The sequence below is a fragment of the Nicotiana tomentosiformis genome, chromosome 1 (assembly GCF_000390325.3).
Source record: "Nicotiana tomentosiformis chromosome 1, ASM39032v3, whole genome shotgun sequence".
Classification (NCBI taxonomy): domain Eukaryota; kingdom Viridiplantae; phylum Streptophyta; class Magnoliopsida; order Solanales; family Solanaceae; genus Nicotiana; species Nicotiana tomentosiformis.
In genome coordinates, this window is record NC_090812.1 from 13,814,802 (window position 1) to 13,840,992 (window position 26,191).

At 38.2% G+C, this 26,191-nt stretch overlaps 1 protein-coding gene across 1 annotated transcript; it reads left to right on the forward strand.

The window, feature by feature from the left end:
* The first annotated feature begins 837 nt into the window (after positions 1 to 837).
* On the forward strand, positions 838 to 6,638 carry LOC104105078 (ABC transporter G family member 1-like). The gene is made up of 10 exons (XM_033658396.2): positions 838 to 1,315; positions 1,431 to 1,895; positions 1,980 to 2,066; positions 2,154 to 2,279; positions 2,370 to 2,561; positions 2,670 to 2,756; positions 2,845 to 4,883; positions 5,270 to 5,854; positions 5,928 to 6,053; positions 6,147 to 6,638. The coding sequence occupies exons 2-7, from the start codon at positions 1,521 to 1,523 to the stop codon at positions 3,559 to 3,561; spliced, it is 1,584 nt and encodes a 527-aa protein (XP_033514287.1). The 5' UTR covers positions 838 to 1,315; positions 1,431 to 1,520; the 3' UTR covers positions 3,562 to 4,883; positions 5,270 to 5,854; positions 5,928 to 6,053; positions 6,147 to 6,638.
* Positions 6,639 to 26,191: the final 19,553 nt, after the last annotated feature.

Sequence of the window (26,191 nt, forward strand, 5' to 3'; positions counted from 1 at the left end):
TGATTTGATTAAAAGGCAATGGACGTACTATTGTATAAGAGGATCAAACCGAGTTTGTCATAAAAACCCTTTCTTTTTACTAAGACAACCAAATCATAGATATTAATTAGTTTTAATTTTGCGACCGGTTATAAATTTTTAATTAAAAAGGAGTGCCGGAGAATTACCAACTTTAGTTATAGCTCCTACTTAGTCTTTCTCTATTTATTTTTTTATTTTTATTGAGAAAATTAAATTATATAAAATGAAGATTTTATCTCATTCAATATTTTAAAAATTAATTGTAATATATAACGTTTAAAATATTAATGGGAATTATCATTATATCTAACATGGAATGTATTTGTGCTGATATATTATTTCTTATAATTGTATAGATATTTACCACAAATAAATTTATTCTAATCTAATTTAGTCTAAGATAATTAATTAAAACTAAAAAAGAACTACACAAAACCTAACGTGTGCATGTAGAAAACATGAATATTATCACTATATTCTAACCTGCACCATTAAGTGACAATAAACTGAAATAGTAGCATTCTTTTATTAATTGAAAAACTTAGATTTATGAATTGTTACTCAGTTCAAATAAGGAATAATTTAATAAGCAAAATCTTAGTTGGTATTAAAGTCTTAAATATCAAGAAAAGTAACTTAAATTATAATTTAATCCCATATGACTTTTTTAAAAGGTAAAAAATATTAACGGCATTTCGATTTAATTAGTATGGATTATTTAAATACTGTCTTAGCAAATTTTAACTTCCCTTTAAGCTATCTTTAATCTCTTTAATTATGAAGACTTCTTCGTCTTTTTGTGCTGATCCCAAATAAACACCTCTTTGTTAGTTCCATTTATGGTTTTTCTCTCAATTTCAATCTCCAGCAAATTGTTCAGACTTCTATGTTTCTCCAGCAAAATCCTCCACCTCCTTTTCTCTCTATCATTTCTTTTTCTTTCTCTTTTGGGGGTTCCCTCACTTTTTCCGGTCGTGCTAGCCATTTGCACCACCACCGTCGTCCGGCGGAACTCCGTTCGAACCACTACGTCGGCTTCATTTCGAATCAGTAGCGGAAACCCAAACTAGCAAGGAAATTTTCAAAAGTTTTCAATTGGTTAACACAAAACGCTGCTCTCACTTGTCTGGAATGGAACTTCATCGGAGGGAGCAGCACGGAGGACTTTGTGGAGAGAGAGAGGGAAGGGTTTGATGGTGGTTTTAGATTTTAACTGAAAAGAAAATAAAAGGTCTCCACTTTAGTGTGTTGGCTGTGTATAATTAGGCGTTTTTAAGAGAAACAAACATGGAGTGTAAGGCCTTTGAACTCTTTCTAAAGTACCAATGATAGAAAACTTTTGTCGATTAGCATTAACCAACGAACTATTACAACACAATATGCTAATGCTCTTTATCCTGTAAAATCAGGCATACGTGACTCAAGATGAAACTCTGCTGGCAACACTAACTGTTAAAGAAGCTGTTTACTACTCTGCACAACTCCAACTGCCAGATTCCATGACAAAATCAGAGAAAATACAAATAGCGGAGCAGACTATAAAGGAGATGGGATTGCAAGATGCCATGAACACAAGAATTGGAGGATGGGGCACTAAAGGTAAAGGAATTAGCGGAGGAGAGAAGAGGAGACTTAGTATTTGCATGGAGATTCTAACGCGACCAAAACTTCTCTTCCTCGATGAACCAACCAGCGGCCTCGACAGTGCTGCATCTTATTATGTGATGAACGGAATTTCACGCCAAAGATTGGGAAGAACCATTATTACATCTATTCATCAGCCCAGTGCTGAAGTTTTCAACCTCTTCCACAATCTATGCCTCATGTCTTCAGGAAGAACAGTGTATTTTGGACCTGCTAGTGCAGCAATTGAGGTACGCCAAAGACTTACTAGTGCAAGTCTATTTAAAATCTTCATCAGTTTGCTATGGTTTTAATCTCTTCTTTTGTTATGATAGTTATTTGGGACAAATGGTTTCCCTTGCCCAACTCTTCAGAATCCGTCAGATCATTTTCTTAAAACAATTAACAAAGATTTTTATGAGGTAAAATAGTATCCATACTCTTTCCTTTTCTAGGATATTGAGGCCAAATTTTGCATTTTTACTGAATGTTAATTGCCCTATTAATAGGATATCGAACATGGTTTAGCCGGAAGAAAACCGACAGAAGAAGTGGTAGATCTTCTCATTAATTCATATAAATCATCTGAGGGATATCATAAAATTCAGAACCAGGTTTTAGAAATATGTCAACAGGTAAGCAGCAATTACCAAAAGGGAAAGGAAGGAGGGGTCATTTGAAGGTGATGAGAAGGAATCACTCTAACCGCCATTATATATTTTCAGGGTGGTGAAATATTGGAAAAAAGAAGCCATGCAAACTTTACTACGCAAAGCCTTGTTTTGACAAGGAGGTCTTCTGTGAACATGTTCCGCGATCTTGGCTACTATTGGATGCGATTTGCGTCTTATGTTGTCATTGCTTTAGGTCTTGGCTCTATCTACTATAATGTCGACTCAAGCTATGGTTCAATCGTGGTATAAACAATTAATTAATAGGGATAAGGAATCAAAAGAAATTTCAGTACTGCGAGATGAACACATAATTTATGAATCATAACAGATTTTTGAATAATAACTTTTCAGGAAAGAGGTCTAATGGTGGCTTTCGTTGTTTCTTTTATGACATTTATGACAGTTGGTGGATTCCCTTCATTTGTGGAGGACATGAAGGTATTCTTGTTTCATCGTCATAACTAACATTTTTTTTAATTAATCTTCTATCTTGACTAATTAATTTGATTTCTTCGAGAAAATGTAGGTGTTTCAAAGAGAAAACTTGAACGGGCACTATGGTTGTTGTGCTTTTGTGATTGGCAACACTCTTTCTTCTATGCCATACTTGCTACTAATTTCATTGGTTCCAGGTGCCATTGCCTATTTCCTCACTGGATTTCAAAATGGATTTGGGCATTTCATCTACTTTGCTTTGGTCCTTTTCACCAGTATGATGATAGTCGAGAGCCTAATGGCCAATGTTGCAGCTATCGTGCCCAATTTCCTCATGGGCATTGTGATAGGAGCAGGAATACAAGGACTACAGATATTAAGTGGTGGTTTTTTTCAAACACCTAATGAGTTGCCTAAACCAATCTGGAAGTACCCATTATACTACCTTTCGTTCCACAAGTATGCTTACCAAGGCATGTTTAAGAATGAATTTGATGGGTTAACGTTCACTGACAATCTGAACGGAAACAATCATACAATTAGTGGAGAAGATGTCTTGAGAGATAAATGGCAAGTCGAGATGGCATACTCAAAGTGGATAGACCTTTCCATTCTAGTAGGCACACTAATTGTGTATCGTCTAGTCTTCTTCCTGATTATTAAGACAAATGAAAAAGTTGTGCATACAAGAAAAGCTTCCACATCAATTCTATCAAACCGAAGTAGGCAAATCATGGGCAAGTCCTTACCTGCTTCGCCTCTCCATGGACTCACTTCATCTCATGACATCTCTACCGATAATGTATGACCAGATAGCAGGTCATTCCCTGCAACTTAAATGTTTTTAGTAATACTTCTTCAGTTAAGTCTCTTTACTGTATATGTAAAGATGCAAACAAAAGGGTTCACAAGAAATATGATTGTGTTCCTTTATCCGTAATGTAAAATAACGCAAGATTGAGCCTGCCAAAAAACAATTGGTAAAGTTTCTCCTTCAACTATGATTTGTTCAATCGTTGCTCTGTTTTCCTTGCTTCAACGTGAACATGAGTATGCTCCTCGATACTGCTTGATTAAATGATGTGTGATATTTGATATATATCTGTGTTGTTTATATTCTTGAAAAATTATCTACATGTTTGTGTCAGTAGGAGCTTGATTTAAGAGGAGTTTAAACTCTTTGAATGCTGAATAGTTGTTTGCTTTGTTTAGACACATTATCATAAGCTCTATTGCTGTGTGGATTCAAGTGGTTGTTTCAGATAACATGTTTTTGGCATTGCATCAAATGGGTAAACAAAGAAATATAACGAGAAATCCAATCTCATTAACAATTCCTTCGGTTTAATCTCGTCCATTAAAGCAAATCCGTAATCATCCTCTTTTACTCCACAGCTCTTCTCTGGTGATATATTCTAATGTCTTCTGTAGTGCTAGCCTCCTCCATATCACTTAGGTTACAGATTCTTGGTTCTCTCCTTATCCTTTATTTTCTTTGCAATTCTACATTGATTTCTTCTGTCAATCAAACTTAACAATCTGGCCAAAAACTTGGGAACTGCAGACCCCTTTCTAGTAATCATAGCATAAAGTCCCTGTAGCCAGTGTTATAAAAAATGTTACTCTAACGTCATCAGAGAGTTTTCTTGTTTTTTCCTATCTTTATCTCCCGAATTACTGGTGCAGCAACAATGGAAACACAAAAGGGGAAAAACAGAGTCCAAAAGAGTACAAGTTTTAGCGCTTTCACATGGGGAGGAAACATTGATATCATCAATCATATCTATAATAATCATCTTGAGTCTTATTTGCTGAATAGATACATAACTTGGCCCCTTGAGTCGTTTGAATCGTTTTCTTTCTGTGACTACATTGTGCTATGCTCTTCCTGTTGCGTTATAATTATGTAAATAGCATCTAGTTCCCTAATACTACGAAATCGGTATATGACTAAATATGACCGAAACCTATCTCTTGTTTGCATGGTCAGCAGGATCCTTTGATTTTTGTTGCCCCTTTTCCTCTGGGATTCTTTGATACGTGGTTTTATTCTTGTTTCTGCTAAACAGACCTCTTGGAATCCTGCTCTCTGTATTGGGGCTTTACGGATCCTGTGTTAGCATGCTGCAGGTGGGTTCTCGCTCGTATGGTCTTTAATCGATTCAATATCAAAATTTCTACTATTACCTTGCTATGCCCATATATATATATATATATATATATATATATATATATATATATATATATATATATATATATATTTTGCGTAGATATGTTTTTCGAATTTTAAATTAACGCAGATAAAAAAGATGCGTTAGGAACCCTTGTCAATGGTCGCAAACAGAAACTTTCTTATGGAACATCTGTAAGAGAATTTTCACCTGAATGCCGCTTGGCCCGCATCACTACTTATTTTGTTTTCCTTTTTTGCAATAACATCTCTTTTACTTCTCCATTAGTAAAGTACTATATTTTTATTAGCATGCATGGTAATGAGTTTTATCCTATAAAATCAGGCATACCTGACTCAAGATGAAACTCTGTTGGCAACACTAACTGTTAAAGAAGCTGTTTACTACTCTGCACAACTCCAACTGCCAGATTCCATGACAAAATCAGAGAAAATACAAATAGCGGAGCAGACTATAAAGGAGATGGGATTGCAAGATGCCATGAACACAAGAATTGGAGGATGGGGCACTAAAGGAATCAGCGGAGGAGAAAAGAGGAGACTTAGTATTTGCATGGAGATTCTAACTCGACCAAAACTTCTCTTCCTCGATGAACCAACCAGTGGCCTCGACAGTGCTGCATCTTATTATGTGATGAGCGGAATTTCACGCCAAAAAGAGGGAAGAACCATTATTGCATCTATTCATCAGTCAAGTGCAGAAGTTTTCAACCTCTTCCACAGTCTATGCCTTTTGTCTTCAGGAACGGACACATAATACAAGTATATATATGTAATGATTTGATTAGTTTATATGTTTATTAAAACTTTTTTATTATGATAGTTTTTCGCGAGAAATGGTTTCCCTTGCCCAACTCTTCAGAATCCGTCAGATCATTTTCTTAAAACAATAAACAAGGACTTTGATGAGGTAAATACTCTTTTCTTTTTCGAAGAGAGACCAAAGTTTGCCTTTTATTGAATATCTCGCTTTCTATTAAAAGGATATTGAACAAGGCTCAGCTGGAAGAAAACCTACAGAAGAAGTGATAGACCTTCTCGTAAATTCATATAAATCATCTGAGGAATATCATGAAGTTCAGAACCAGGTTGCAGAAATTTGTCAACTGGTAAGAGAGAACCACCAAAATGGAAAGGATGGAGGAGGACTGCTTGCAGGGTGATGAGAAGGAATCTCTCTAACATTCATTATATATTTTCAGGGTGGTGAAATATTGGAAAAAAGAAGTCATGCCACTTCACTACGCAAAGCCTTGTATTGACAAGGAGGTCAAGTGTGAGCATGTTTCGTGATCTTGGCTACTATTGGATGAGATTCGCTACTTATGTGGCCATTGCTTTAGGCCTTGGTTCCATCTACTATGATCTTGGCTCAAACTATCGTTCAATCGAGGTATATAGACTGTACGGATAAGGAATCAGCAAGATGCTATAGACCTCGCGAGGCCAGACTTTTAATCCGGGTTCCATCTACCCGGATGATGACTTGAAAAAGAGTCCAAATTCGGGTCGGAGTCTTTTAATTCACGCACTTTTGATTACCGGGCTATAGACCTCGCGAGGCCAGACTAATAGCGCTGTCTACCTGGCTACAGAGCTGGCTATGCCTGGCCTGCAATGCGGTCAAGCTGGCTATAGAGCTGGCTTTACTTGGTTTGTAGCACGGTTTGGGTACTTGATGCTTTTGTGCTCTTTTTGTGCAACTTTCATTTGTCTTTGTCTTTCGATGCTCATACATATCAAATAACGCAACTTAGCTCAAACGTCGCATAATTAATCGCTAAACTAACAACATGTAAGGCGAGTAATGTACTAAAAATATAAGTATCATTTTGGCCACACATGAGTTGAAAATTGGAAATAGGAAACAGAAACAATTGAGAGCTAGACTTTCAAATTTCAAGTATCTGTTTAAAAAATATTACTTTCTATATTTAGTAACACTTTAATTTTAATATCCCACGGCCCACATGGAGTATTAGTTAGCTAAAGCACGGAATTGACCAAACGGTCACAGTTGTTCAAGAGCAAATATACTTAATTGCTCTGTTAGAGAAATACCAGTATTTATTCAACTTTAACAAACCAAATTGAATATTTCAGCAAAAGGAACACGTGTTTATCAGTAGCTAATTCTTTTTGTCAGCTGAAGCATGGAATGGACCCAAAACGGCCACGGTTGCACAATATCAAACTCCTACTAGTAGATGTTCAGAGAAGTACCATTCAGTCCTAATCAAAACAATAATTCTTTGACATTAGTGTATGAGTTCTTTTATCTTTCTTTTCTTCCCAAACCTAATACCTAAATATGAAAAAAATTAGACAAGTTGAAAATGGGAAATACTCTAGGAAAACAATTGAGAGCTAGACTTTTCAAATTTTACTCATAATAGCCTGTTTGACCAAGCTTCTAAAATATTTATTTGGAAAAGTATTTTTTCTAAAAGTACTTTTAAATGGTGATAAACAGTTTGTGTTTGGCTAATTAATTCAAAAAGTACTTTTGACCAGTAATTAGTATTTGATCAAGTTTTTAAAAACTGTTTCTAAATATATTTTTTTCAAAAGTATTTTTCAAAAGAAGCTATTTTTTTCTACTTCTCCTAAAAAAATACTTTTTTTCCATCCAAAAACTTGGTCAAACATCTTAATTTTTGAAAAAAAAATACTTTCGGCCAAAAAAAATTTGGCCAAAGATACTATAAGTCACTATCTCCCATTGCATCTCACATTCCCCCTTACTCAGTTGGCAATTGTACGGGTGACATGACATTTGCACTAATGTACGTTTTGCTAGTTTTTCATGAATATAATTTTAATTGTATATTAAATACATAATATAGGAAAGTAGTCAATGTTCACTAACTGATCTATATATATATATATATATATATATATATATATATATATATATATATATATATATATATATATATATATATATAAGTTGAGAATAAAAAAGATGATGTGACACATCTCATAAGCCATGAAAGTACCTTATCTTTTTTCTCCTTTTTTTCCTCATTTGAAGTCTACAAAATCTCGAAAAAATTAAATACATCCTATTTATGTCATTCCATATTATCATTTATTTATTTCTTTTACACCCATGTTTTCTCCTTTATCAAGTCCTTTTCACACTCTTTTTTCATTTTTTTTTCTTCTTCTTTGTTTTTTAATCTTTTCCGTTACATGTTTAGGTCTCCCTAATGACTTTCAGTATTCAATCATGTTTCTAATTATACAATCGTTATAATTCTTAATTTCTGTTTTCAATTGTGTATTGAATGATATAAAAAGAAGAATAGCAATAAAAGGACGAGAGAAACGGAAATGGAGAGAGCACCTTGTTATGATAAGTCTAATATGCAACATGATTGTGTGAGAATTGTGTGGGTTGTCTATGCTATATCTAGTATTGTCCAACATAGCCAAGAAGCAAGGTTAAGGACAAGTGCTTACACTGCATCCCAAAACTCCCAGCTGTAGAAGCCGGGTGACACTAAATTAGCATGCAACCAACTGTAGATTTTGTCTCATGAGGTTTTCCATTCCATCTTTTTGAAATTGTATTTTATTCTCTTAATTTGGACAAATTAACGAGTGCATTCAGATTTGAAGGATATAAAGGAGGAGAGGTTTCAACATGACAAAATAAGGATTTTAACGGAAAATAAACTGGTCGTGCGGCCTTAAAGGAGGCAGAGGTGATAGCGGCAAAGGCAGAACTGCAGAGATGCGGCAATCGATCTTTTCTTTTATGTGCTTTCTTTCTCTTTTTTTATTTTTTTGTATTTTTACGAAAGAGAAGGATTGTATCTTTTTAATTTTGTAACCTATTTTCCGTTTCAAATTGGTTACCAACGGTTGGCATCCTTTAAATTTTGAGCCAAAGTCTTGTATATAAATGTGAATTTCAATTAATGATTGGAGGTTCTTACTCTTTCTCTTCTCTTTTCATTCACAAAATTAATGACACTCCATACTTTGCTATTATTAATTTGAATAGGTTGTGTATGTTTTAATTTGATTTTACTTTTACCCCGCGGATCAGTGGATTACAAATACTTTGAGATACCTCTTCTAATGTTCTCTTCGTAACATTAACTTCTTTGTGATTTACTCTATTATGGTTACCTTTCTTATTTTATTTTATTTTTGTTAGAATTTTTTTAGTCCATTTATTCTTTCTGGATTGTAGTTGAGGACATTCTGAGTAATAGCATATTCTTTGCTTTTCAAAAAAATCACTGACTCATATTAGCATATGGTTGAGACTGTAAGAGCTGGATCGATCTCTGATGATTTAATATTGATTTTTTTTACCACTAAAAGTAATGGGTCTTTTTTCCTATATTAATATGACAGTCTGGAGATGTGAGCACCGTATGCTATTTCAAAAGAATGCTTGGTAAGTTTTATTGCGATTTTGAATGATTGTAGAAGCTAAAAAAAGTTTTCTTGGCGGTGAAATGTGAAGTGTGCTTTACTTTTCACTTTTGACTTTCTAGAACTCTTCATATTTTTACGAGTTATGAAAATTAAAAATGTATCAGCCTTAAGTATTTTGAGAAATTCCTTTTGTTTGTGTATAAAGATAGTGTGAGAAATTTTGAGGTTGCTATTACATCTGACTTTGAAAATTTATATATTGATTTGAATTCTAAGAAAATAATACACATGATAAAATAATCTGGCTCAACTAGAAAAATAACTTCTTATACTTTTTTTCTATTACTTTTAGATTTTGATGGTCTTTTTTTTTGAATTTAAATTTGTAATTCAAAGTGAAAAAACAAATAAAAGAGTAATTCAAGTTAGTAAGAGATTGGTCGATATTACATGAAGAAGATGGAGGAAATTGCAACTAAAACATATGCATTACCAACGAGTGAAAACTTCTTTTCATATACAAGAATAGTTTTCAGACTTTTGCTTTAGGCCTTTTTCTGTTAGGCCGTCATGCTTTTTTACTTCCATTCTTACTTCTTTGTTTAAAACAAATTAACATATACGTGATGTTATTGTTTTCGTTAATTTGATTTTATTGTTTTTATTTTTAAAAAAATTTATTGTTGAAAAATACCTCCGGCTTGAAGTAAAAAATTGGTATGTTTAGATTAGTTAATTTTTGCAAAGATCTATTTTTGGTTACTTTTTGCAAAGATCTACTTTTGATTAGGTTTTGCAAGGATCAATTTTTGGTTATGTATGATTTTTTTTGTTTCAACAAAATATCAAGAATATTTCATCATTTTTGAAATTTTATAATTGTTTTTTAAGACCGCGCGAAGCGCGAATTATTTTACTGGTGGAAATATAATATAGGTACGTAATCTCAGTTCGCCACTCATTTTCTTAAAACAAAGTATAGCAAAAGTTACAAAATGAAGTAAGTACTTTGTTCTAAAGTCTTAACCTCCTTCTAAACTCATATAGCCTGTAGCTTGCCTTTCTTTGTTGCTTTGACTTTATTGAAAATAAAGAGATACTGGTGAGCACATGTGCGCTTTTAAAACAGAAAATAATATTTGGTCAATTATAATTTATGCATTACTAATTTTCACATAATTTTGATGTTAAATCTCATATATAATCATGTAAAATAGTTGAAAATTGATCAAAATCACTTACCCAATAGTTGTATGTGAAAATCCCTCCTAAAAATCGCCTCCTACCGAGTCTAGGGTTCAAAGATATGAAAATGAGACTAAAATCTCGACTTTCAGCCCTATGTTCAGACGCAGGTGTAGCAAATGTGACTTTTGCGAACCCCGCAAATGCGAAGAACGATCGCAAAAGTGACATCCCCACAGTCCTGCTGACATTGCAAATGCGATGATTTTTATCGTAAATGCGAACTTGAACACTCTGCAAAAGCGATCATAATGATCGCAAATGCGATCTAGCCCAGCCCAGCACCCATCGCAAATGCAAACAGAGTATTCGCAAAAGCGAACTAAGCAGTCCCTAGCCTTGCTCGCAAATGCGATGTGCCATCTCGCAAATGCGAGATCGCAAATGCGAACATAATCTCGCATTTGCGACATCTGCATCATTTGTTCAAAAACCAGCAAAAACTAAAACTCTTCAAATACTCCGAAACACATTTAAAACTCATCCGAACCCTCAGAGCTCCAAACTAAACATCAACACAAGTCTAAAAATATAATATGAACTCACTCGCACAATCAAACCATCAAAATAACATCCGACCCCATGAATCGGACCTCCAAAATACATGAAATTTACATGAAACTCAAGAACTTCTAAAAACACAATCACGTTTCTGATTCCTATCAAATCAACTCGGAATGACGCCAAACTTTGTACACAAGTTTCAAATAACGAAATGGACCTATTCCAAGTCCAAAAACCAAAATCCGAACCCGATAGCCATGAAGTCAACTTACGATCAAACTTAGCAAAATTCTAAACCTTTAAATTGTCAACTTTCGGCAAAACAAATCAAATCAACCTAGGGACCTCCGAATTTGATCTCGGACATACGTCCATGTCCAAAATCATGATATAAAACTACCAGAGTCATCAAAATACCGTTCTAGAGTTGTTTTCACAAAAGTCAAACATTGGTCAACATTTACCACTTAAGCTTCTAAAATGTGAATCACTCGTCCAAATAAATTCTGAAACATTTAAAAATAAAATCCGACCATGCACGCAAGTCATATTATGAAGCCACTCAAGACCTCAAACCACTTAACGGAACGCTAAAGCTCAAAACGACCGGTTAGATCGTTACATTCTCCCCCTCTTAAGCAAACGTTCATCCTCGAACGTGCCAAGAGTCTTTCCCAAGCTATCAAATAACTGCATAAACTCACCATACACATACCCACGGGTGATCCTACGTCACCCCAATCTACATAATCCCGACAACATCATCTCAACCGAAGATTATTCCTTCCACTCATGCCGATAAGACTTAGAACCAAATTTCACACCAATCAAGGATCTGATTCCTACACAAACACACTTTATAATCCCCAAATACCTGTAACATCTCATGCATACATCCACAAGATACAACCACGTGACATAACACATTACCCATATGCCTATAACAACAACTCTGATCACAATAGCTGCCCATTACCAAATTCGGTACCAGCAAATAACCTCATATCGACTAGAACCTTATTCCATACCTTCACAACACCGAAAATAATGCAAGAAACATGCGAAACTCATAACTACTCACCCAATCAACAAGCCATAACAAATGCCACTCTGGCACATACATCGCAATCACATCCCCAACAAGCACAACCCGAATATGACTGAACATGGAAGAAGAAACTTATGAGAGAACTATCAAACAAGTCCAATAGGCACAACTCCCCACCGATACCATATTGCGGATCCAACCCACAAGGAAGAAGCAAGACACATGCAACAACCACAACGATTTTACCCTAATATAACCTCACCGCGGCACATAGCTCGGTACAAGCACACCTATCCACAAAGAACACCAGGTCCCCATCCTCCACTCGGAATCATGAGTAAGATAAATAATAAGTGGAGATTTTGACTACTTATTAGCACTTTTTTGCTTTTTTTTTAGTCAGAAAGTATTGAGTTATGTTCCCGAAACTAATGAAATTGTGCAAATCGCACTAATGTTGGAAGTTTGGTCTCCCATGATGAAATCCGACACAAAAAGGAGTGTTCCGAAGAACAAGGCAATAAAGGGTGCAGAAGCAAAGAAGTGCGGTTCGCAGAAGTAATTGCGGACCGCAGAATTCCATCTGCGACCGCAAACCAAGCGAAAGAACCCAACAAAATTTTGACCAATGTGCGGACTGAACATGAATTGTACGGCCACAAAATAAGGCCTGCACTGACAAATGATTCCAAGTTAAGAGAGTGTGCAAAAGACCAAGTCCTGAAACATTGCTGAAGTGCTGACCGCACAAGAATTGTGTGACCACAGAAATTGCTTCGCAGCCGCAATTCAGAAATGTGCGGCTGTAGAATCCCATCTCTTGACAACTGAAGAAATCTGCAGACCGCACATGGAATTGTGCGGCCGAAGAACCTCCCGAGGGGCATTTTTGTCAGCGAATTGTGGCCGAAGTAAAAAGCTGTTGTAGCAATTACCTTTTGCCATTTTAGGAAGTTTGTGATTATTTAAATGTTTAAACATCATATTGTATCATTTTAATCTTTGATTCTGAATTTAATTAGCTTTTCTTCTTTATTTTCTTCAATTCCCATTATAAGTAGCTAGATTCCAACTAGGGTTGTGGCCCAACCCTAGTGTATAAACCTTCTGGATATTTAATTTAATGCTTGTTTATGATTGGGTGTTGATTATTTAGCTTAGTGCATGCTTCAAGTTTAGAATTGATGGTTGCAAATATTGATTCATGCCTTTGTGACTTAGTCTCTACTTGAGAAAGAGGGACCTAGTCTAGGATAACTTGGCTAACAAAAAATTTGGCTAATTGAGAGTTTGATTAGCCTAATTAAAGGGTTCAAACTAGAGATAGTAAGAACCCGACTTGAGCTCATATCAACTATTTTGTTTGATACCCATTTGGACTTGAGAAAGCCAAATTGGGCAAAATCACTCTTTGACTGAGAGGTATTGAGTGGGAAACGCTGAGTTGAGAGCTATAATTTACCACAATCAACAAAACAAGTATTAACGTCTTTAACCCATTAGACAAACATCTAGGTTATGGTCACATCCCTAGGCTTTTTAACTATTTGAAAAAAAAAACACCAAAAACCAATCGTTCATTTCGAGTTTATTTTCCTTAGCTCACAATTGTTAGAGTAATAGCAGAATTAGAAATCAAGACTTTTTGTGAAAGTGCAAATTTAGTTAATCCATTCGTTTGTTCAAGTATATACCCCTAACACCCCTTATAACTCCATGTGGATTCGACCCCGACTCATAGTTGGATAATTTATATTGCATACGACCGTATCATATCTCGTATCGAGGTCTGTTGTGGACATCACCAATTTTTGGTGCTGTTACCGGAGAGTTAAAACGGTGTTAGCTATATATTTGGGTTTGTTTTTTGAAATATCTTCTTTTCCTTCCGTGTTACTAACTTGTGTGAAACAACTTTAGGTACAACCATGACGACAAACAATGATCTCGAAAATATGCCTTTGGGAGATGTGGACGTCGAGGATGAGCAAGTTGAGGAGGTACCTCTTGAACCTCAAGCCAATCGAAGAGGTCGGGTTCCTAAAGACAATGTACCCTCTCCACCCCACCTCCATCATGAGCGACTCCACACCGGATATTACCCAATGAAGGATATGCTAGTACAATAGTCCTTCCCCGTATTAGGGCGGGTAACTTTCAAATCACCAATGTGATTCTCACTTTTCTTGAGTAACGGGGTTTCTTCACCGGTGCTCCAACTCAAGGTGCGTACAAACATTTAAAGGGGTTTGTGGACACTTGTTGGGGGAGAAAACAAATGAATGTCTCCGAGGATGCATTGAGGCTAAGGCTTTTTCCCTTCTCTCTACGGGGAAAAGCTTTCGATTGGTTGGAACGATTACCAAACCATTCTATTCACATTTGGGATGAGTTGGCGAAAAAGTTTATTTCTAAGTTCTTCTCTCCCGGGCACATGGCTACACTTCGAGATGAGATCTTAGCATTCAAGCAAGGGTCGAATGAACCACTACATAAGATATGGGAACGCTATAGAACTATGGTCAAGGAATGTCCCAACAACGATATGATGAAAAACATGATTCAACAAACCTTCTGTCGTGGGATTAACACCACCAACTAACGTGTAGTGAATCAACTTGCCGGTGAAAACTTCATGACTACGCCTTATGCGGAGGCATGTGAGATTTTGGATGAGATGGCAGAAACGTCATCGTCTTGGAAATCCTGGGCAAAAGTTCCACAAGGTGATCCAAATATGATCCACCTTCACAAAGAATTGCAAGACCATGGGAAAGCCATTGCCGAATGGACAACCACCATGACTCAATTAGCAAAGGTCCAACTAAATCAAGTGCAAAATCCCAAGCAAATCAATGCCATGGAAAGAGTGAACATGATGGTGAACAAGAGGAGGACCAAGGGTCCACAAGTGCAAAATCTAGTGGAGAACTATGTGCAAGAAGATGGTAGTTTTGAGCAAGATGATTCCTATAATGAACAAGAAGAGGAAGTGCAATATGTGAAAAATGTTCAATGGCAAAGAAACAACTTCCAAGAACCAAACCAACAACAATGGAGACCTCAAAACAATCAAGGCAGTTGGAATTATAACAATCAAGGCAATTGGAACGGAAACAACAATCAAGGAAATTAGCATAACAACAACAATCAAGGAAATTGAAGTGGAAATAATTAAGGAAATTTTGTGTGTGTGTTGGGGGGGGGGGGTAACAATCAAGGCGGATGGAACAACAACCAAGGCAATTGGGGGTCGGGTTTTCAAAGGCCCCCGATGTACCAACAATCGAGCAACCCGCCTCCTTATCTTTCCCATGGTCCAAGTTCTTCAAACAATGAGATATGGCGTATTGAAAATATGTTCTAGCAAATGATAGAAAAGAATGTTGAAATAGGGAAAATCTCTCAAGTTCTAAATTCTCGTCCTAAGGGGGCACTACCAAGTGACACGGTAGTAAATCCAAAGGGTGGAAACAACACGTGGCATGTCATGGCGGTTATCACTAAAAGTGAAAGAGGTGGGAATGCACCCACCTCATGTCAATGACAACTTGTTGATGATGATCAAATGATGCAAGAAGATGAGATCTCGAATAATGTGGTACAACATAATGAGGAAGTTCAGATTGATATTGATGATAGTGTGGAAGAGACTCAAGAGGAGGTGAACCCGTCTAGGAAACACATTATTGACATACCGGAGCTGGTAATGCAAAAGGATAAGGCACCATTGCCTAAGCCTCCACCTGCATACCCTCAAAGACTTGCCTAGAAAAATGGTGAGAATCAATTCAACAAGTTCATTCAAATGATGAAGAGTCTCTCAATTAATGTGCCATTAGTTGAAGCTTTGGAACAAATTCCCAGTTATGTAAAGTTTATGAAGGATCTCATAACAAATAAGCGGTCAATGAATTTTGAAACCATCAAAGTCACTCATCAAGTGAGTGCAATTGTGCATTCAATGGCTCTTAAGTTAGAGGATCCCAGTGCTTTCACGATTCCTTGTACAATTAGAAGTGCCAAGTTTGCTAAAGCTCTTTGTCATCTTTTGTGCAAGTATCAATTTGATGTCCTATTTGGTTTTCAAGACTTTGGGAATTGGGAAACCAAGACCCACCCCTATGAGATTGCAAATGGCCGACCGTACCATGAAGAGGCCTTTGGGTGTGATTGAAGATGTCCTGGTTCGTGTTGATAAATTCGTTCTTTCGGCGGATTTTGTCATTCTAATTGTGAAGTCAATTATGAGGTGCCGATTATTCTTGGGAGACTTTTCCTTGCTACGGGGAAGGCTCTTTGTGATGTTGAAGCCAGAGAACTTACCTTCCGGGTTGGTGATGAAAAAGTGGTATTCCATATGTGTAAGTCCATACGGAAACCAAATAGCAATGATGTGTGCTCTTTTGTGGACTTGGTGATCGATGTTATTGTTGATGAAACAAGTGCTACAATAAATATTGGTGATATGTTGGAGGGCGTCTTGCTCAACTTTGATGATGACGAGAGGGATGACTTCATGGAATGTGTGAATTCTTTGCAAGGAATGGGGTCGTACAACTATGCACCCCGAAAATTATCCTTGGATCTTGAAAATAGGACAACTCCTCCTACAAAGCCTTCTATTGAAGAGCCTCCTACCTGGGAGGTTAAGCCATTGCCTCCATACCTTCGGTATGAATTTCTTGGTCCTTGTTCTACTTACCAGTTATTATTTCCTCTTGTTTTACTAACGTGCAGGTAGATTCCACATTGGTGGTGCTACAAAAGAGAAAGAAAGCTATTGGATAGACCTTGGCAGATATTCGGGGGATAAGCCCCACATTTTGCATGAATAAGATCAAGTTGGAGGATGGTTCCAAACCATCCATTGAACATCAAAGGAGACTAAATGAGTCTATGCAAGAAGTTGTCGAAAAGGAGATTATCAAGTGGTTGGATGCCGGGGTTGTCTACCCCATCTCCAATAATTCGTGGACCTCTCCGGTTCAATGTGTCAAAGAAAGGGGGCATGACGGTGATCACCAATGATAAGAATGAGTTGATTCTTACAAGAACAGCGATCGGATTTAGGGTGTGTATGGACTATCGCAAACTCAACAAAGTCACAAGGAAGGATCACTTTCCACTTTATTTCTTAGATCAAATGCTCGATAGATTGGCCGGTCGTGCTTTCTATTGCTTTCTTTATGGGTACTCGGGATACAACCAAATTCTCATTGCTCCGGAAGATCAATAGAAAATAACCTTTACATATCCCTATGGTACTTTCGCTTTCAAGCGGATGCCATTTGGTTTGTGTAATGCACTGGCGACTTTTCAAAGGTATATGATGGCTATTTTCATGGACATGGTGGAGGACTACCTTGAAAATTTCATGGATGATTTCTCGGTGGTTGGAGATTCTTTTGATGATTGTCTTGTAAATTTGGACAAAGTGTTGTCTAGATGTGAAGAAACCAATTTGGTGCTCAATTGGGATAAATGTCATTTTATGGTCGAGGAAGGCATTGTCCTTGGCCATAAAATCTCAAAAAATGGAATTGAAGTTGACAAGGCAAAGATTGAGGTGATTTCTAAACTTCCACCTCCAACTTCGGTGAAGGGTGTGCGGAGTTTCTTAGGTCACGCGGGTTTTTACCGACGCTTCATCAAAGATTTCTCTAAGGTGGTGAACTAGTTATGAAAGCTTCTTGAGAAGGATGCTAAGTTTAACTTCAATGATGATTGCATGAGTGATTTTGAATTGTTGAATCTCAACTTGACAACTACTCCCATCATCACTGCTCCAAATTGGAGTGTACCATTTGAACTCATGTGTGATGTAAGTGACGTAGCGGTTGGAGCTATTTTGGGACAACACAACAACAAAATGTTTTATCTCTTCTACTATGCTAATAGTACTATAAATGCCCAAGTCAACTATACCATTACAGAGAAAGAGCTCCTTGCTATTGTCTTTGTAATTGAGAAGTTCCGCCCGTACTTGATGGGTGCAAAAGTCATTGTCCACATGAATCATGCGGCGCTTCGTTATCTTATGAGCAAAAAGGACTCCAAAGCTCGGTTGATGAGATGTGTGCTCTTGTTGCAAGAATTTGATATTGATATCCAAGATAGGAAAGGTGTTGAAAACCAAGTGGCGGACCACTTGTCTCATTTGGAGGAGGAGGGGATGTCGTATGATGGCCTAGCAATCAATGAATCCTTCCTCGATGAGCAACTCTTGGAAATTTCAATGAAAGAGGTACCATGATTTGCGGATCTAGCAAAATTCCTTATGTGTGAAATCATTCCGGATGAGTTCTCTTCAAGCCAAAGGAAGAAGCTCAAACGGGATTGTCAAGATTATTATTGGGATGAACCATACCTTTTCTGGATTTTTATGGATAGGGTGATTAAAATATGTGTACTGAAAGAAGATCAAGGTAAAATTCTTGGGGCTTGTCATTCTTCACCATATGGTGGTCATCACGCTGGAGCAAGAACGGCGGCAAAAGTGCTTAGTTGCGGTTTCTATTGGCCCACTATTTACAAGGATGCAAGTGAGTTAGTGAAAAGATGTGATGAATGTCAACGGGCCGGTGGAATAGTAAAGAAGAATGAAATGCCTCTCACAACCATTTTGGAGATTGATATTTTCGATGTGTAGGGTATTGACTTCATGAGCCCTTTTGTAAGTTCTTGTGGAAACTCCTACATCTTGGTCACGGTGGATTATGTGTCTAAATAGGTTGAGGACATTGCTTTGCCCAACAATAAGGCGAGAAGTGTGGTGGCTTTCTTGAAGATTAATACTTTCACAAGGTTTGGTACTCTGCTTGCAATTATAAGCGATGGGGGTGATCTCGCCCAAGTCACACCTCAAATACCCATTCAATACCTCTCGGTAAAAGAGTGGTTTGCCCAATTTAGCTTTCTCAAGTCCAAATGGATATTGAACTAAACAGTTGACAAATTGCTCAAGTCGGGTTTTACTATCTCTAGGTTCAACCCTTTAATTGAGACTATCAATCTCTTGATTTCATCCCAAACTCTTGTTAGCCAAATTTTCCTAGACAAAGTCTCTCTTTCTCAAGTCGAGACCAAGTCAAATAGGCTTGAACCAATATTTTCAACCATTAATTCTACAATTATATCAAGAACTAGGCTAAATAATACACACCCAACCATAAACAGGCACTAAATAAAACACTCATTAGGTTCCCACACTAGGGTTGGGTCACAACCCTAGCTAGAACTTTAGCTACTCATAGTGGATATTGAAGAAAATAAAGAAGAAAAGATTATAAAACTCATATTGAATGATTAATAGATGAAAATCCAATGTAAAATCTACAATATAAACTAAAGTTGCCTAAAAGAGTAAAGAAAAATGGCTACAGACTTTCTGATATTCAAAAACTTGACCTAATGTCATGAAAGTAGTCTATTTATACAAAGATGGAATTTTCGGACAAAATTGCCCTTTCGGAGGTTCTGCGGCCGCACAATTCTATATGCGGTCCACACTTTGCTTCAGCTCTTGACAGGAGTTGGATCTGCGGCCGCAAAATTCTGCACTGCGGCCGCGTCTCTTGAGTTCTGCGGACCGCACAATTCTGGGTGCGGCCGCACATTTGATTTCTGCGGCCGCACAATTATAGTGCGGTCCGCAGTTCTTACTGGGCTTGAGTTTGAACTCTCCGAACCTTGACTTCTGCGGCCGCACAATTATTATGCGGTCCGCACCTTACATTGCAGCTCTGTTAATTCTTCTTCATGTTCTGCGGCCGCACACAAAATTCTGCGGTCCGCACTTTAGCTTTTTGTGCTTGATTTTTGTCCTTGTTCAAAAGCACTCCCCTTGAGTTTGATTTCATCGCAATGGCTCATTTTCTAATACTCCTGCAAGTAAGCATATTTCATCAGTTTTCGGGAATACCTTTAAACATTTTTGAACTAAAACAAAAGTCAAAAGACGCAAATAAGTAGTCAAAATCCCCACTTATCAACTCCCCCAAACTTAAGCTTTTGCTTGTCCTCAAGCAAATAAGGTAATTCCCACCTCTACAAGAAAAGATCTATTCCAGCTAATCTAAGGTGAAACAAACACACATCAATTGGGACCAACAATTACCCACAACACTTATGAATTATCAACAAGGCAATGATTTGAAGTTTTAAGCACAAATAATTCTAATGTGACACTAGAGCATCAAGAGTTGACTTACTCATCAAGGAAGTTCGCTCTTTCATGTAGGTCATTGTGGATCCCAAACTCCTCCTCTACTCTCCGTTAGCTTATCTTACTTAAGAATGAAGCACTCAATTCAAGGATTTGTGAAAAGTTTGCTCATCTCTATCAAAAGAATGTCACAAGTATGGCTCTAAGTACCATATGCTTGCTCCTCATATAAATCACCACTAATGTAAGTTCACTCGGCTTGAAATCACGTAGGGATTTTTCGGAATGTAATGAAGGCTTTTGGACTAAGGTAGGAAATGTTAGAGTAGAACGAGTTCATCTTTCCTTAAGCACTCCATTTTTTCTTTTTGGCTCATGCTTTGCCGACTCTTTGAGTCATTTTCTTTTTCCTTAGGGGAACTAGAGAGACTTGACATCACTCTTTCTTGGTCATGATATTCATTTTTTTTCCTTCTTTGTTTCCTCCATGCTTTGCACTTTTGCTTTTTCTTTGAATCCCTTCAACTCTTCAATTTATTCACTTTCTTTTTGTATTTTTCTTTTGTTCTTTCTTTTTTTTCTTTGCCTTGCCTTTTCTTCATTTCTTTTCTCCTTTTGTACCTTGATACCACTTTCAAACTCCTCATCTCTTCCCGAAACTTATATTTTTGCCAATTGTTTCTCATGAGTGTTAAGGAAAGTTCGGGTGCCAAGAGAGGGTCACTACAAAACGGGTAAAGACTTGTAACATTGTTATCGAATGAGAAAGGCTTTAGGCTTAAAAGGGTTGACTAGGGATAACATCATTGGTGGGCCATGGAAAATTTCAAAACGGGTCAAGGAGAGCCTACAATCACTTCTCAAACCAAGCAAAACTTAAAATTTTGCCTAGAAACACATTCGGGGCAAGTTCTAGACCATTCGCACGAGTAATTGGACTTGCAAGAGAACATCTCACCTCTTACACATATGGATTGTTAAAGAGGATAGAGTCGAGGGCCCACAACAACCGTATTCAAGATTGAAAATCACTAATGGTTCAACTACACCACTCGATGATTGCCTAAGTCAACACAAGAGTCACAAGGTCACTAACTAGAGCTATATCTTTTCAAGAACTTGTTTTTAATCATAAGCATGTAGTTAAGTGTGTTGGTACCAAGTGAAGCATGCTTGACTCTTCTAGTTCGACTCAATTAGGTCCTCTTATTCATTATTACTATTGTTCTTACCTAAACATAAAAATGGACTCAATCCCTTAAGAAAGTTGTCACGCCATCCATCGTTGCGAAGAGTCACCTGGTTCACACAAAAACCACCTTTGGAAAGAACTGTGGCATTAAGAAAGCCAAAGGCTTATTGATCACTTAAACATGAAAAGAAACTACTAAATTACATAGAAGCTATTAAAGTAAATAAGAAGTTATTAGACTAAACATTAACTACTCAGAAAACAAAATAAATAAGCTATGAAGTAAACTGCTGAAAGCATAAATGAATATACAAACTGAGAAAGGGAAATAGAATATATACATCAATAGAGAGAAGAATATGTACATAATGAAAGTAAAAATAAAAAGAGAATGTTATCAGTTATTACAGGCCAATGTCAAATGTCATATCAAATCAAAATAAACCACCCCCTGAATAAGAATAAGCATTGTCCTCAATGCTTAACAAAAATCAAAATAAGGAAGGGAAAGAGTAGAGAGGACTCCCTATGTGGTCTCAGTGTGCATAACAGCATCACCTCCCATAGGCTCCTCCAACTGGATCTCTTCTTCCTCTGCTCGGGGAGTAGTTGGGTTGTTAAACATCTGTAGCACCGCCTCAGCCGTGTGGACAGCGAGGTCTGGCTCCTCAGACTGGCCAGCTGGTGCCACTGGTACTGATGGTGTTGCTGGGTCTGCTGGTACTAATGGATCTGTCTCCATCAGTAAGTCAAAGGGAAGATCACACCAGCTGCTGCTATCTTGGTCACTTCACGTCTCAACTTGTCCACTAATTTTCTTGAGGCCTAAGATCTTCTCATCTTTTTCACCTGCTTACCTAGCTCCTCAATTGCTCCCCCATGTTCCACCAAGGTATCCATGATGGTCTTCTGATTATCCAATATCTTCTTCAATGTTTCCTCCACTGACGGAGGAACCTGGGATGCTGGGGCAAAAGACTGTGCTGCAACAACACTGGATAGGTCGGACAACTTTGCAGTAGTTGTCTGCATCCAGTTATTGATACTCACCAATATCTGGGAGACTCGCAGTGTAGTGAGTGGATAAGTGAATGAGGAAGGCACTGGTACTGATGTTGATGGCCCTGAAGATAGAGGTGGTGGCATGGCAGCTGTCTCGGTGGAAGGCACAACTGCTGTGGAATGCATGAAAGTTGTAGAAGGCATAGCAGCAGAATCTGCAACTACCACCGATGGCTCATCAGACTGGCCTACGGTAGTAGTCGACTTACCCTTGTTCTTCGGGTTCCTTGGGTCCTTCAGAGAGTACCAAGAAAAGGGCTGCTTAGCCCTAACCTTCGTATCAAAGCTGTTGGGCTCCACCCCCATATCCGTGAGATACTCCGTGATAGTGTTGGGATATAGATAGGAGCTTTCACCCTGCCTGACAACCAGAGACGTGTTAGCCGACATGATGGCACCTACATTAATTGGGTACCTGGCCATAATAGATGCAACTAAGACTGCCCAGGGGATTGGAAGATTGTTTTCATTCCGGCTTGGGTCTATGCGACTGCATACAAATGTTTGCCACCCTTTTGCTTCAAAGATGAGGGTGTTCTGCAGAATAGGAATCCCTATTGTGATCCATGGTGGTGGTGGTCCTAGAGATGCTAGTATCTAAGCTAGCCAAGGTCAAGCTGCATCATCCAGTGCAAACTTCTCTAAATACTACACCGGCTCCATATCCTCGAACCCCAAATAAGTGTTCAGGGTGCTCTGATCAAATCGTACTTTCAAGTTCCGCACCTTAGTCACCTTATTCGCCTTCTTGATGTGCGCCACGTTGGCGTAGAACTCCCTGACTAAGTGCTCCTTGGCATCCAATACGCTTTTCGTGGACCACTCCCACCCTTTTCTTTCTCAAAATTGTCTTAACACATTTGGATTGTGCCTATCCAAGTCTTTCAACAAGAACTGACGCTCAAGTGTGAGCGATCTTTGGGGCCACCATTTTCAGAACCTGTTGAATACAGTCAGGCTCACAAACCTATCTTCTCAAACTTCCCTCTTCTTTGACCTTTCCAGGCCTGCAACTCTGGTAACCCTCCCCCTCCCCCTCCCCCGACTGTCATCTGAAATATCATCATCATCAACTGTGACTAGTGCGGCAAGGGAATGAGTACATGAGGGCTCCAAAGCCTGGTTTTTCCCTTCCGACCACTCAGAAGTACTCGCAGTAGAGGTAGGCTTATCTCTCAGCCGGTATCTGTCCTGAGGCAGCTATGGCTGTGATATCACAGCAGGTTTCCTTTGCACTGAGTCGCCCTTGATGCTTCCCTAGACGGGGCATATGAACTTGACTCATAGGTCTCTGCAGCTCTACCTCGCCCTGCAATTGCCTTTTTAGATAACACTCTTTGCACGAAAAGTGGTAGGGTACCCCTGCCTCGGCCTCGGGAGGGTTCACCCCTACCTTTGGAAGTATCACCACGTCCTCTTGATCTAACCATTTTCTGCAATACATAGCAACATGAGTCAGTTATAGTTAAGTGCAGGTAAGCATAAAGTTTGCATAACAAAATATGTTGCAGGTTGGGGAAGTGCGGACCGCACATTTTTTAGTGCGGCCGCAAATGGGGTTGTGCGGACGGCACAATTTGAAAGTGCGGCCGCAGTGATGATTCTGCGGTCCGCACAATTTTAAGTGTGGTCCGCACAATTTTGGTTGCGACACACATTGAAACTTCAAAAATGACAACTCTCTGAAGTCAAAGAATTGCTTGATCTGCGGTCGCACACACTTTTCTGCGACCGCGGTTGAATTTCTGCGGACCGCACAATTTTGAGTGCGGTCTGCACAATTAATGCACACATTTTCCCTAGCCTAAAGATCTGCGGACCGCAAAATTTCTTGTGCGGCCGTACAATTTAAACACCAACGATAGTAAACTTAGGGCTTTTCAATTTAGCACAATTTAAACATGATAGTGGCAATTTAGACGTGATACACAGTTTACCCATCCCCCAATTAGCAATTAGGAAGTTTCCCACACAATTGTAACCACACATGATGATGAATTTGATATTAGGCCTAAATCTAACTACACTAACTATGAACAAAATTAAAAAAATTGAAAAATTTGAAGATGAATTGAACCTACCAGTGATGTAGTGATGCAAGGAAGAATCAAGGAAGATGAAATGAGTATGAGATGCTTGAATCAATTTAAGTGCACTGTGTTGGCCTTTGTGTTAAGTGTTCAGAGTGTGTAAATTTTTACCAGTGTGAGGGGGCTGCTATTTATAGTTTTACCAACTAGGGCAAAAATGCTAAGCTGAGTGCGACCGCATAATTTTATGTGCGGTCCGCACTCCTTACCTGTTACCAATTACCCCTTTTGACGATCTGCGGTCCATACATTTCTGAGTGCGGCTGCAGATTTTTGTGCAGACCGCACATTTCCTTATGTGGCCGCAGATCGACCATTTATCTGACATGCAAACTTCAGAGAATTTACAATTTCTGATCTCTAGTTGTGCGGCCGCAACAAGAATTGTGCGGACGCAGATCCCTTTCTGTTGTGGCCATCAAAATAGTGCGGTCCGCATAGTAAATATGCGGTTCGCACTTTTTTCACACTTAGCCACTTTTCCAGAGCACAGTTCCTGCAAAGCACACTCATTCCTACAACATACTTCAAAACCAGTTAGCACAAAACAAGACCTATCTAAAAAAAAGAAGAAGAGAAAAATGGGTTGCCTCCCAAGAAGCGCCTGATTTAACGTAGCGGCACGACGTAAATTACCATCAATCACTTGAAATAAATCAATGCCACGACGTGGACATCATCAACTTTTCCCAAATAATGCTTCACTCGTTGACCAATGACTCTAAACACTTCATCATTTTTATTCTTCAAGTCTAATGCACCAAAGGGTGTCACACTCACAACCTCAAAAGGGCCACTCCATTTAGACTTCAACCTTTCCGGAAACATCCGTAACATAGAATTGAATAATAACACAAGATCACCTTCTTTGAACTCCTTGTTCCAAATGTACTTGTCATGGAGGTACTTCATCTTCTCCTTGTATAAGGAAGAACTTGTATATGCATGGTATCAGAATTCATCAAGATCATTCAATTGTGCCACCCTTAAGTTGGCGGCGATATCCTACTCAAGATTTAGCTTTTTCAATGCCCACATAGCCTTGTGATCAAGTTCCACCGGAAGGTGCCAAGCTTTCCCGAACACCAACCGGTATGGCAACATCCCAATCAGTGTTTTGTAAGCTGTCCTATAGGCCCATAAAGCATCATCAAGTTTATTTTACCAATCCGTCCGGTTGGCATTCACTGTCTTTGACAAAATACTCTTGATCTCCCAGTTGGAGACTTCCACTTGTCCGCTTGCTTGAGGGTGATAGGAGGCCGTGACTTTGTAAGTGACACCATACTTGGTGAGTAAGGTATAAAAATCTTTGTTGCAAAAGTGCGATCCCCCATCACTTATAATGGCCCTTGGAGTACCAAACCTTGTGAAGATGTTCCTTTTCAAAAATGCCACCACACTTCTAGCTTCGTTGTTGGGTAGAGAAACGGCCTCAACCCATTTTGACACATAATCCACATCTACCAAAATGTAGGTGTTCCTACAAGAACTTACAAACGGTACCATGCAATCAATGCCCCACACATCAAAAATGTTAATTT